Source organism: Scardinius erythrophthalmus (genome assembly GCF_964197995.2).
Source record: "Scardinius erythrophthalmus genome assembly, chromosome: 4".
Lineage (NCBI taxonomy): Eukaryota > Metazoa > Chordata > Actinopteri > Cypriniformes > Leuciscidae > Scardinius > Scardinius erythrophthalmus.
Window position 1 is genome coordinate 5,328,842 of NC_138224.1, and position 14,005 is coordinate 5,342,846.

The 14,005-nt window shown below is 35.4% G+C and overlaps 1 protein-coding gene across 1 annotated transcript; it reads right to left on the bottom strand.

Moving 5' to 3' along the window:
• Positions 1-374: 374 nt before the first annotated feature.
• lta4h (leukotriene A4 hydrolase) lies at positions 375-11,615 on the bottom strand. Its single transcript, XM_081364390.1, has 19 exons — positions 11,402-11,615; positions 10,321-10,451; positions 9,301-9,421; positions 7,820-7,888; positions 7,562-7,666; positions 7,407-7,459; positions 6,852-6,924; positions 6,100-6,240; positions 5,727-5,750; positions 5,523-5,593; positions 4,890-5,001; positions 4,466-4,610; positions 4,120-4,223; positions 3,679-3,749; positions 3,428-3,482; positions 2,527-2,622; positions 1,185-1,267; positions 998-1,102; positions 375-757 (listed from the first exon to the last, which is right to left on the bottom strand). The coding sequence occupies exons 1-19, from the start codon at positions 11,555-11,557 to the stop codon at positions 637-639; spliced, it is 1,836 nt and encodes a 611-aa protein (XP_081220516.1). The 5' UTR covers positions 11,558-11,615; the 3' UTR covers positions 375-636.
• Between the last annotated feature and the right edge of the window lie 2,390 nt (positions 11,616-14,005).

Below are 14,005 nucleotides of genomic sequence, written 5' to 3' on the forward strand. Positions count from 1 at the left end.
CTTTATGATGTTTAACAGGCAGTTTATATGATAATGTTGTGTTTTATATTCTCTCGATGTTGAGTTGTGTTCTATATTCTCTCGATGTTGAGTTGTGGGTTCCCATCATTTTCTTTTTGAAAAGCAAGTGATGGGAACTTAAATGGGTGGGGAAGGGACAGGGAGTGAACATTTTTATATACAATTAATTTTAGAGAGTCCCCTGAAGAACTGTCCAAAAATGCCACTTTATGATTTGTTGAATTGTGCAACTTAAAAGAAAAAGAAAAACATACGCATGTTGAGCATGCAGTACGCATGTAGTACATCTGTTTATGTGCCATGCACCTTATTCTGTATCAAGACACAATTTTTATTGGACAATAGATAGAAACTTCTTGTACAGAGGAGTTTATTACAGAACATTACTTTTGACAAATCATATAAAGGGATATAGCAAGATATGCTGTTTTTTTAACACCAAACTGCATGATACTGAGCCCTGAGACTGAAACCTCCATCAAGACATTAAAAAGCCAAGCTTCGGCCAATGAGAAAAACGTTCTGCACATTAACCTGATATGCAGGTTTGCATCTGAGGACTAAGCTGAAGCACAGAAACACTGCCTGCGCATAAGACAGTCAGAAAGCAGCATTTTAGCCATCGATTTTCAGATCCTTGGCCACGAGCATCGCTGTGACGGGGTGCATTGCTCCACGGTGCTCCTTAAAAGTCTTCACTGCCTCGTCGCTGTACTTGGAGAAGTTGTAAACTTCCCTAAAAGGGAAAGAGAGAGAGAAGGGTCAGCAAGTGCACTTTTGAAATGGTCTTGAAGAGCTCTCGACAATTAAAAACAGAAGTTTAGGCAATGTTTTGTTGCTCATGTCAGCAAGGAAATTACAAAACTTTCTGTAACGTCCTGTTCCTTTTGGTCCATTTTTAACAACTGACCCTACTTATTGCTGTTGCTGTTTTTGGTCCAATCATGGACTTCTCAGAACAAATAAATGAATTTACTTAAAGAGCGGGCGAGTGAATTTCATTCTGCCCTGTTCGGTAGCCATCTTCAGCGCCAGGGGAACGGCTTCCTCCCAATGTGCCCTCACACAGACACGCAACCACCTGCATAAACACAAACAATTTGACATGAAATATTGAAATATGTGATAATCAGATCATTTAAAGAAACAGGTCTGCCGTTTACCTGAAGCGAACCTCTGAGTTTTTAACACTGCTCAGCTGGTAGACCTCCTGCATCTTCTTCACATGGGACAGAGGAAGAGGCTCCTACACAGAGGATACACAGAGGAAACAGACAGACACGTTACAAGACTACTTCTGCTTTCTGTTCCTCTGTCTTTTGATCTGAAGTGCTAAAATGTGTTTGATATGGTACAGCATGACTTAATCTGCAACAACATAATGGGGCATCACAGACTAAATTAGATCTTTAAATTTAATTTTTAAAAAGTTAAAAATGCAATTTAATCCATAATATACATCATAGTAAACATGTAAACAGGTTTACATTTAAAATGTAAGATTTTATGTGTGGTTTTATAGATACACTACTGGTCAAAAGTTTTTTTTATGTTTTTAAAAGAAGTATCTTCTCACCAAGGCTGCATTTAAAAAACAATAAATAAAAAAACTTAATATTGTGAAATATTATGACAATTTAAAATTACTGTTTTCTATTTTAATATATTTTAAAATGTAATTTATTCCTCAGATGAAAGCTGAATTTTTAGCATCATTACTCTAGTCTTCAGTGTCACATGATCCCTCAGAAATCATTTTAATATGCTGATTTTATGCTCAAAAAACATTATTATTTTCAGTGTTGAAAACAGTTGTGTAATTTTTTTTTTTTTTTCAACATTCTTTGATGAATGGAAAGTTCAAAAGAACAGCATTTATTTAAAATAGAATATTTTCTAACATTAGAAATGTCTTTACTGTAACTTTTGGTCAGTTTAACTCATCCTTGATTAATAAAAATATTGATTTATTTTATTTATTTCCCCCCAAAATAAAATTTAAATTCTTACTGACCCCAGAACGGTAGTGTTTAATGTTACAAAAGCTTTATATTTCAGATAAATGCTGTTCTTATGAACTTTCTATTCATCATAGCATGAAATAAAAATGTAAAAAACTGTTTTCAACATTGATAATAATCATAAATGTTTCTTGAGCATCAAATCATCATATTAGAATGATTTCTGAAGGATCATGTGACACTGAAGACTGGAGTAATGATGCTGAAAATTCAGCTTTGATCACAGGAATAAATTACACTTTACTGTATATTCACATAGAAAACAGCTGTTTTAAATTGAAAACTTTTTTTAATCAAATAAATGCAGCCTTGGTGCAGCCAAGAAGATGCTTCTTTTAAAAACATTAAAAATCTTACGATCTAAAACTTTTGACTGGTAGTGTATTTCATTTTATCTTGCAGATTCAAGACAAAACAGGATGCAAACAAGATATTCTGGTTCCTAGATATGATCAGGTCCCAGTTTTTTTAACTTATTTAGTACCTCTTGGAGTAACAGAGCCACAAACTCAATGAGTTGAGGAGAGTTTAATTGCTTCACGTCTGCCTCAGTGAAACTTGCAAGATCCCCTTCTTTTGCCTAAAATGCACGAACACACAGAGAAAGAGGAAGAGAGGGGTTTGTAATGTAATTTAATTTAGATGTAATTTAGAGAAGCTTGAAAACTTAAAGTCTTTGGTGTAGTGGGGTAGGAAATGTTTTTCATAAACACTTTTTGAATGAAAACACTGGCTGAACTTTTCACATCCTCATAGCAATCAATAATAGAAGTTGTCTAGATATATATATATATATAAAAACCTGTACATATATCTTTTGTGGAAGTCTCAGGACCAAAAAATGCAATGTTTAAATCCTACCTGCCTGCAAACATATTTCATACCTCAACACACCCTGCACTCACAGACACTGCACGTCACCAGCACGTTTCATAAGGCTATGCAGAGTTGTAGACAGTTTACAGTTCCTTCTGAACCAAAACAACAAGCTTATGCTGCATTCATGCCATAATTAATAGACTGCAACCCTTGACAGTCTACTCAGAGTTGTTCATGTCCTCAAACTCAGAATTATGCGTTTCTATGTCAACACTATCAATGGCGAAATGAATCTGCAGGAGTCAGGTGATACAAGTCAGAGCTCTAAGTTGTTTATGCTCATTATTTTGTAATGTTATGTGCTGTGAGACACGAGGTAGTTTAACGCCGTCTCTTGTGGCGCTTTGCAGACTCTGCTCTGGCTGTGTGCGTTCATGTGTTCTGGAGGAGGTCTGGCTTTGGAGACGCTCTGAAGAGAGGGTGGGATCTTATGTTTTCAAAGCTAGTTTTCTATTGCTAGCCTCTGGGAAGTTGCCTACCCTACCTTTAACAGGAGAAAGACTCACCTTCACCCATCTCTGGCACAGAGCAGTGCAGGCATCGGCCATAGTGGTGTCATACCTGTGCACAAAGAGGCCACAAACACATTTTTTGTGGACTTTCCAGAGACATAATAATTTTTAATGATTTCTGGTATTTCTATCCATGGGGGGACATTTTGTCCTCACTACATAGGGAATGCCTGAACCACACACACACACACACACACACACACACACACACACACACACATCCAAAAATGTGCTCTGGTGCTCACTGTGGTTTGACGGGGGGCATTCCTGGTGTGTGCATCCATGCATTCCAGTCCACTTTATTCAAGATGTCCACCTGACAAAGAGACAAATAGAGACATGAAGCACACAAAGAGATGGCATGAACATTAATTAAAAGAACAACAAAAAAAAAAAGCTAATGGGATTTTAATCAATTTTATAATCCAAAGTATATACTTTTTTTTTTTTTGGGAGGAAAATGTAACATCCAATAGAATCTTATTTGATTTTCACAGGATATTAGTTTTATCCCATCATGAATGTTTCTAAATGATGAGACACATTCCATTAGCAGCCTTTTTTGACAAAAAGACCTGGAACGAATATATGAGTATGTGTATTCCTACTTTACCGAGCTTTACTGGGCAACTTGCATTAAAAATGATGCATGTATATATTCAAGTACAAAGTGTATTAGTTCTCACCTTGTCTTTGAAGTAAGTGAACAGGTAGTTCTTCCATTCCTCTGTGGTTACACTGCCATAAGCAAACAGCTGAATGTAAGACTTTACGAATCCCATGAAGACCTCTATAATTAAAGGCAGAGACAGCTTGTTTTTCCTTTCATTTATTTATATATATATATATATATATATATATATATATATATATATATATATATATATATATATATATATATATATATATACACACGGTATATATTACACACAATATTAACATATAATAATTTAATAAATATAATGATATAGATTTCAATTCTGCAGCAGAATTACGAAACAACAGTCTGCGCAAAACAGCAGTGTTTTGTACCTGGACCTCCCATCAGTTCCTCCAGATGATAAAGCAGAGCGAATCCTTTCTCATAGGGCACAGAGGAGAAGGCTTCATCCGTGTTCACCTCATGCAGATTTGGGACCAGGTTTGTGAGGACATTATTCGCCCCAAACTGCTTCACCTACAAAATGATACAACAGTGTATTACTTTACCAGTAAATTGCAACAGGAATTTGCCAAATAGACATTAATCTTATGCCTCAATAACAAAATTGCAAGGTCACACAAAAATAGTCGACACACGATTTTTTTTTTTAAACGGTAAATTTCTGTGAGGATCAGACAACTATCCAGCATCTCTGCAGGGTCAGCAGATCAGAACATCATGTATGTGGGATATCTATCTGCATAAGCCAAGAACATGTTAATATTTGTCCATTTTTCTGTATGTGTGACTCACAGACTCTTGAAGTTCTTTCCATCCTCCGATGCCTTTAAACTGCCTGAGCTGTTCACTCTCCATACACCTGGCAATCATTCTCTCAATATACACCGTATGACCCTCGTTCAACCTGCAGAGAAAGCTCACTTGTTACAGATTAAAGTGGTCATATATTATAGAAAACAGGATCTATGATTAATCGAAAAGTTATTGAAACCTATATTCAGAACCTCTAACTGACGTAAAAGTCATGTCGCTGACAACGCCCTGAGGCCAGATCACTTTCACTTGGGTACTCATGAAAGTTTGTCAATTGTATGTGTTTTAAGGATTGCCAGTTTGAACATTCAAGCGAGTTTAGACCATCAGATGTGTATCATTATACTGAACTAATGTGCTGATATATTGTGGCACACAAACACTTACAGACAGTAGCTCGCACAGAGAAACATTCAGGTGTGTGTGTGAATAAGATTTTGATTTTAGGTCATATCGTCCAGCCATAGCCCTTTTAAAATAAAATAGTTCAGTGTACTTTGGAACAATGTTCTATTACAACCAAAAGAACATCACGGGAGGTGGAGACTGGGTGCATATTTAGCATATTCTGATATTTACATATGCAGGGAAAGTTTAATGTGTCGGACTGACCAGAAATGCTCCCAGGTCCTATTGGTCACCAGGTTCCCAGTCCAGCTGTGGGAAATCTCATGAGCGATGACCTGCAGCAAAACCATAAGCACAGAGCATGTTCACATTAGCAGAAGGTAAGTGACTTTATGACAAATATAACAACAAATGCTCATTAACCTAAAAATTTTTAGGTTTTAATAAAACAAAAAAAAGATGACTTACACCAGCAAGGGACCTGTCTCCAGCCTGAAAAAGAGCACAAGAATGATGTTACAAACACTTTTGTAACATTATAAATGCATTTACTTCACTTTTGATTGAATTGAATGTTTCTAATTATTTAAAAAATCTTATTGACCCCATACTTTTGAGCAATAGTGCATGTAATATTTTAATACATTTCTCTCTGCTTTATAAATTTTGCGTGCAGCTGAAGTAGAAGTAGACCACAAGTAGAACCCTTATTGACTGTGGTTGATGATCTGTTAATCTTTGATTGTGGCTTTGCATGTCTGTGTGGATGCATCTACTAACTGCAGAAGTCTACAGAGGTGCAAGTGCATACAGAACATGTATAAAGGGGAATTATACAGACCAGTAAAGTAGGGGTGACAAATGTCAGGCAAGGGTTCTCCATGCCCCCGTATGGAAAAGACGGAGGCATCACCAGGAGATCATACTGGCCCCACACATACGGCCCTGCCAGACTCTCAGCCGTCTTCAACATGGTCTCAGTCTAATGAAGCATAAGAGTAAAGAGTGTATCTTCATCTGTTAACCACATCAGATAGCAAATGTGCCTCATGTGTGTGTGGTTTCTAAGTTAAGTAGATAGTGAGCGCCTTTACACGCAAGTTCTTAATTCAATTATGCTTAGTAAGCTATGTATGCCATGTAAACGCCTTAAAAGTGCAATAAGTGATTTCTGAGAAACATCGTTGATATTTGAAATGAACCCCACACAAACACAGCCTTTCCTTCATTGCTCCGCCCCTAAAATGCACAAAGATGCAATGCAAGAGTGGATGTACTTCACAGCTTCACAGTAGAAGTGGTTCAGTCAAAACACTGCTTCTTTATTTAACATCACATCTCACAGTGGAATACCTGGGCTCAAATACACGCATGATTAGGTTTACCAGGGAATACCTTGATTTTTTTAACAAAGTCTTGTGAACGCAGTTTACTTATGTTGCCAGGTTATTGGTTTGCATGTAAACCAGGACAATGACTTAATTCAATAGGCTGATTTTTGGGAGTTATCAGCATATTGGTGTGCATGTAAACGTGTTCAAAGTATTTATCACAATCTCTTCATATGCTGAAAACCCAGAATCCTCATCTCACCTCTGAAAACTCAAACGCTGCCTCATCCATATACTCCTTCTCAGACCAAACTCTGGACCGGGGACCGATTTCCCTGAAAGCCACAAGCAATGATTATTTACACCTGATATGGAAGCCGTGCACAGAAATTTTAAATGTGAAAACCAAGAAGTTCACAAAATGAAGAAATAATGGGCTTCTGAGAAGCGGATGCTTTCTTCAGGCCACAGGCTGGTGTGATGTTCTTGGTGTGAAGTAAAATAAGTGAGACACATTTGTTTGCCCACATTGCAAATGCTTAAAGTGGCCATATTCAAGTCAATTTACAATGTAGGTCTACAATACACCAAATTCCACCCTTTTAAGGCCCTTAAAATTGCACCTTATTGTTCTTTTAAGACATCTATATCTAAATGGCCTCTTATGATTGGCTAACCTCTTTGGATGTGAAATAAGTAGCAATAGCCACAACTAAATGCTGAACACTGAATATGTAAACTTGGTGGTCATATGCAAATATAAGCATGACATACAAAAGAAAGAAGATGAGGGGAAGAACAACAGGAAAAGGATCACCTGCTTTCCAAAGCGCCAACTACAATGGCAATGAGGTAAGATGGCATGGAGACCTGCAAGAAAGAAATAGACATTTTTCATTTTTGATATATATTTTGAGATTTATTTAAATTTGGAAACCAACTCTCCATTGAAGAAGAGGAAGAGGAACTGACCGGCTGTCTGAAGCGATAGATGACCCGGCTGCTGTCGCTCGGATCTGGTTCCTGACCATCACGCAACGCACTCATCAAAGCCACCAGCTCTTTGGGGACAGACACCTGAGAAACAGTCAAATGTACCCAGTGTTACCGGCAGAACAACTGTGGATTTTAATTCGTATGATTTTCCTTTCAGTTTAGATTTTTTTTAGATTGTGGCAAGCACTTCATTGAGTGTATGAGTAGTTTTTTTTAGCTTTTCATGCATGTTACCTGGGCATAATATGTGTGCTTCACTGATGGAGTGTCCTGACAAGGCACCATGGTCCTACAGTGAGTGGCCTGTTTTCAATAGACAGAGTAAATGAAAAAGTAAGAGAAAATGGAAAACAAATCATACAATGGTTTAAAACTAAACATTTGAGATTGAGTGAATTTATATGGAACAGAAACCAAAAAAAGGGAAAATCCCATGTAGTTTGCTTATAAACTGACAACCACAACTCTAAAATATCAGACGAAAATACTGGAAAGTTTTAGGACTAAAAATATTATTATAAACAGTGTTATTTTAGTATTATTGACCCTGTTTACACCTGGTATTAAGATGCGTTTTGGTCACAAGTGACAATCCCGTTTACACATGGTGTTTTAATCCGTCTCTTCTGTCCACTTTCAACCACTTCTGTCCTGATTTCTTCGAGGGGAGGGTCTATGTAAATGTATGTTTGTTTTTTTTTCAGATCTTTCGATCTAATGAACAAAATAAGCTCACGCAATTTACATATGAACGTGGAAGGAGACGACGGAAAAACAAACAGAAAGCCGCAGCTTTAATTTCTGCTCTGAAAGCTGCAAGAACTTGCTTCCCATAATCTTTACACATTAGGTCAGTAGACGAAGTGTAGACGGTCTTTTGTGGCTGTTTGAACACATTTGACCACATGAGCGTTTACACTACCTCTGGAAGTAGTCAAAAGTAGACAAGCTCAAAACAGTTTAGAGCCCTTTTTTTTAGTAGATCAAGTTAAACAGAATGAAAATGAGAAATGTTGAAATAAACTTAAATAAAATAGTTTTAAGTTTTTATATATATATTTTTTTTGGTAACACTTTACAATAAGGTTCATTATTTAACATGAGTTAACTTCCTTAGTTAACATGAACTAAGAATGAACAATTCTTCTTCAGCATTTATTAAATCTTAGTTCATATTATTAATTAACATTAACTAATACATTATTAAAATCAAAGGTTGTATTTGTTGTATTTCAATGCACTGTGAACTAAGATGAACAAACAATGAACAGCTGTATTTTTAGAAACTAACATTATCAAAGATTAATAAATACTGTAACAACTGATTTGCTCATTGTTAGTTCATGTTAATTAATGCATTAACTAATAAACCTTATTGTAAAGTGTTACCATTTTATTTTATTTCAGTTAATATTTTTTTTATTTTATGGTTTTAGTTTTAGCACTGTACTTCAATTAAACACACACTTCTAATCAAACAAACACTTGGTAGAGATAGTTTTAAAAAGGTTTATATATATATAGTAGATCTACAAATGATAATGTCAGATGGGTTGTGTAATGGCTCTTGATAGACATTTCGTGATAAACTTGTGAAGCAGAAGAGCAATGTAACACTTTGGGTTGTACTGCAAGATTGCACAAATGAAACTGCACCAATCTTCACATGCACACACAGGGCGGTTGTGGACAGATGAGAGATGGCGAGGAGGTACCTGGCACTGGCTGAAAAGGTATGGCTGTTTCTTCCCAGCAGTCTGTATGGGGGACAGCCACTGCAGAGCTGTGGCACTAGGAGACGTCTCATATTCAATCTCCACAATCACGTGCTGCCCACTGAAACACACACACAGATAATTGCAATACAACTTAAAATAAAGAGGAAAAACTTTGCGCTGAGTTTAATAGGGCTGTCAGAGTTAATATGTGACCCTGGACCAGTCATAAGTCACACGGGTATATTTGTGGCAATAGCCAACAATACATTGTATGGGTCAAAATTATCGATTTTTCTTTTATGCCAAAAATCATTAGGATATTAAGTAAAGATCATGATCCATGATATTTAGTAAATTTCCTACCTTAAATATATAAAAAAATATATTTTTGTGAGTGAATGCAGCACAATCGTGAACAGAAATGGACAAGTTTAAAGGCGTTTTTCTCAATGTTTCGATTTTTTTGCACCCTCAGATTCCAGATGTTCAAATAGTTGTATCCCGGCCAAATATTGTCCTATCCTAACAAACCATACATCAATGGAAAAAAGCTTATTTATTCAGATTTCAGATAATATATAAATCTCAATAATAATAAAAAAAAATACCCATAAGACTGGTTTTGTGGTCCAGGGTCACATATGATAACATCTAAGATTAATTATATACATTTTAAGTCTAAAAAAAAAAACAGTCATTGACTGCAGGAAGTTGCTACAGGTTAATTGCAAATCTCTGTATATACATTTGATACACTAAATTAATTCTTTGCATTTTTTGTATTACATTTACTTAAATATTAATTACATAATAATTCAATATTTTTTCCTTAGAGGAATTTTTTTTTGTCAGATTTAGCTCACAACTTTGTTCACAAAGTATTGCGTGCATTTGCATGCATGTTTAAAGCCGCATTTATGTTGGCAGTGAAAATCATATCGGAAATAACTCGGATGTTTGAGAAAGAAAAAAAAAAACAGGAATCTCTTAAAGTACAGAACAAGTTTGTGGGTTTACCGGGACAGTTCAAAAGGCAGGGTGATCTCCAAAGGGGATCCTTTAAATTTATGCTGGGCTCCCAATGCAAACTGTGCAGCCTGGCCATTTGCAGAAACCTTAAAGATCTTCAGGTCCTTTGAGTCCAAAGTCTAGAAAGATAGCGAGAGAGAGAACATACTGTATGCCTTTATCTGTTAACAAAATATGACATTTAATGATATAATAACACAAACTGTCCATTTACTTTCTGCTTACAGAACACCTGAATAGTGTATCTGCATACAGATCACTATACAGACTGAAAGGACATTGTTTACTGAATGTTTTGGCAATGCCTTGCATGCTTTTTTGGCATTTGGTAGTAGATATACTGTACTGTGCATGTCACATCTTGTTAAAACAAGCCATGGGAATCCATTTCTTATATTTGGTTGCATCGCACAACCCTGAAATGCAAAATCCATGAAAATTCCTTTAGCAGTTATACAAGTACATATTTATCTGAAAGCTTCTGACCAGTTGCACCTGTCTGTCAAGCTCAGATAAAAAGTCCATCAATGTGATCTGACAGCTCCTGAAATCAAAGTTCAGCCATGTGAGGTGCAGTAAACCAGGTACACAGTCCGTGACTTAATACACCTCATTAATGAAGACATATATTTGACATAATTGGTCATATGACTAGCAAAGCATATTCGCAAGCATTTACAGAAGATGATGGTTGAATAAATGTATCAAATTCATAAACAAGAAACTTTGAATGCAAGTCATCAGGTTACGTGACGGATATCATCATTACTGTATCAAGTTCGGGTAAATATGTAACCTAGTCCTGATCTATTGTTACTGTATGACAGACAGTTTTGACATGTATCGCTAAATAACTAGTATCTATTTTAATTACTAGTATTACTAATTCAATAGCCACTAGCGGCTTTTTCACTTTGACTAGTAAAAATCTATTAGATATTCCACTTAATAAGAATGAATCAAAGCAACAAATGCCTAATAAAATCATATACAGCACACTGAATCTTACTCATGCAGATGTGTGATTTGCAGTGATTAAGTCAAGCAAACAGAATCATGAAAACTGTACCAGAGAAGAGAATTTATCCTCCAGAACTTCCACAGTCAGGGCGACTTTCCCTTTGAGCACATGCCTTTCAAAGTCAACATGGTAAATGAGATTTAAATGCTTGGTAGAGCACTTGGAGATGGAGGAGAACGAGCTGGGGTCTGACACAGGAGCCATGGCTGAGACAGAGAACAGTCAGCTCGCGCTGCCACTAGAGTTTTAACCATAGACAGTCACGTGATACCGGTTTAAACTGCATTGTTGGAGTTGTAGTTTTATATCCTGCTCTGCAAGAACGATGAACTACTGTCCTCTAGCGGCTGAGGGTGTTTGTACAACTTAAAAAAATAAATAAATAAAAAAAAACATTGATGTCAATCGTCAGCAGGGTAGTTGTATTATATACGGTGGATAATTTAATAAGGGTAGGCCTACTATACGGTTATCCGGACCACACGTGACCACACGTAAATGTACTATACGGTTAACCTAACCCTAACCCTACCCAAAATAGGTGTGGTCCGGATAAGTTTTTAAAAGAATGGAGTATCTGGGAAAAAAAAAAAAAAACTTAGGCAACACTTTATTTTATATTGTCCTTGTTATACGTTTCTGTAGTGATAACTACAAATTACGCATAATTGCATGCAACTAATCCCAAACTCCAATCCTAACCCTAACCCTACATGTATGTAGTTATTACACAGTAGGCCTACTTTAATGCATAATTAGGCTACACTGCAAGAGGCACAACTTAAAATAAAGTGTAACGCAATCTTACAACTGGTTACTTTTTTAAGGAAAATTATATTTTCTAGATCATAATGGCATTTTTTTATATTAGGCCTACTATTATAATTATTATTAATATCTCAACATGTATTTTAACTGTTAAAGGTTTTTTTTTTGCTTTTGCTTTTAAACAACTAAACAATACATGAACTGTTAAAGATATATATATATATATATATACATATATATATATATATATATATATATATATATATATATATATATATATATATACATATATATATATATATATATATATATATATATATACATATATATATATATATATATATATATACATATATATATATATATATATATATATATATATACATATAGAATTCAATTTACAAACATTCAGTCATCACAGTCCATAATATTTTCAGTCATCACAGTCCATACACAAATATTATACATCAAGTAATTACAAATAACGTAAAATGAATAACAAGTATGGAAATTAATAAATTAACAAAAAAGAAAACAGACTTACAAACTTCATTAATGATAAGGATAATATGATTTTTTTTTAATTGAAAAGGTTTGAGTATATATCAGTTATTAACATAGCTTTCTTTGTTTTTGTTTGTCTTTTTTTTTTTACCAAGTTAAGAGACTCAAAAATGAACTGTTAAAGATTGACGGCCGTCGGTTTTTGTAATGACGTGTACATGCGCTTGTTGTAATGTCTTCATCCTCCACTAGATGGCAGATCATGAACAGACATTTTGAAAACAGGGTACTTGCTAAGATCATAATTGTTTTCATATGCCCCTTAAAATCTCATGTGTGAACATCTCAAGTGGACAGATTCAGGCCTATTGATTAATATCAGCACTCAGCTAAATTAAAGCTTCAGTAAAAAAAAAAAAAAAAACAGATTCGTACTAAATAATTTAAAGAAGAGGTTAAGACACTGTGTGTGTGTGTGTGTGTGTGTGTGTGTGTGTGTGTGTGTGTGTGTGTGTGTGTGTGTGTGTGTGTGTGTGTGTGTTGTGTTTTGTGTTTTGAAGGATCCGGCTTCCTGTCAGTGGATATCCCTCCAGGAAATCGAAAGATGGTTCCACCCCCCTGTGGAGCCCCATGCCACTCATTTACTGAGAGAGAGAGAGAGAGAGAGAGAGAGAGAGAGAGAGAGAGAGAGAGAGAGAGAGAGAGAGAGAGAGAGAGAGAGAGAGAGAGAGAGAGAGAGAGAGATTTGTTGTACAGATATACTGTTTACTTTTATAGCCCTATGCATTTTATACATGTTATATGCTATATTCCTTATTCGCACTGTTGTAACTTGTATTAAACATCATGCTGCAGTGCATGTCTTCTGTTATGCCAATAAAGCATACTTGGCAACTGATATTTTTATATTTTTTTAGTTTGTTTAGCGGTCTGTCCACATGTCTGTTTCTAAAGTCTCCATGCTGTATAAGCAAATATGCTTAGGCTATGTTAATGCAAACTAAAAATATATATAATATACACAAAAACTGGATATTTGTGGGAAATAACCCTACGTTGCTTTTTGAAAGTGGGCTGACAGTAGGCTACAACTTCTAACCCATAACTGTTCTGCAGACATAATCATATCCCCAGGAGTAGCTACATATTAAAAGATATTAATTTAGCTTGAGATGTTTCGAGAAAAAAAAAAAAAAAAAAGATGTAAAACTTGAACACGTTTTTGCCTGACAGTATGTTTAAAGTAGGCTACAATAAAAATGTGGAAATCACTATGAAAAGTAATAAAGCCACCCATTTCATAAAATGACCTATATATTTTCTTAAAGAATTTATTATTATTTTTCTCCCAGATTTAGTTTTGAGCACCTTTTCTAGCAA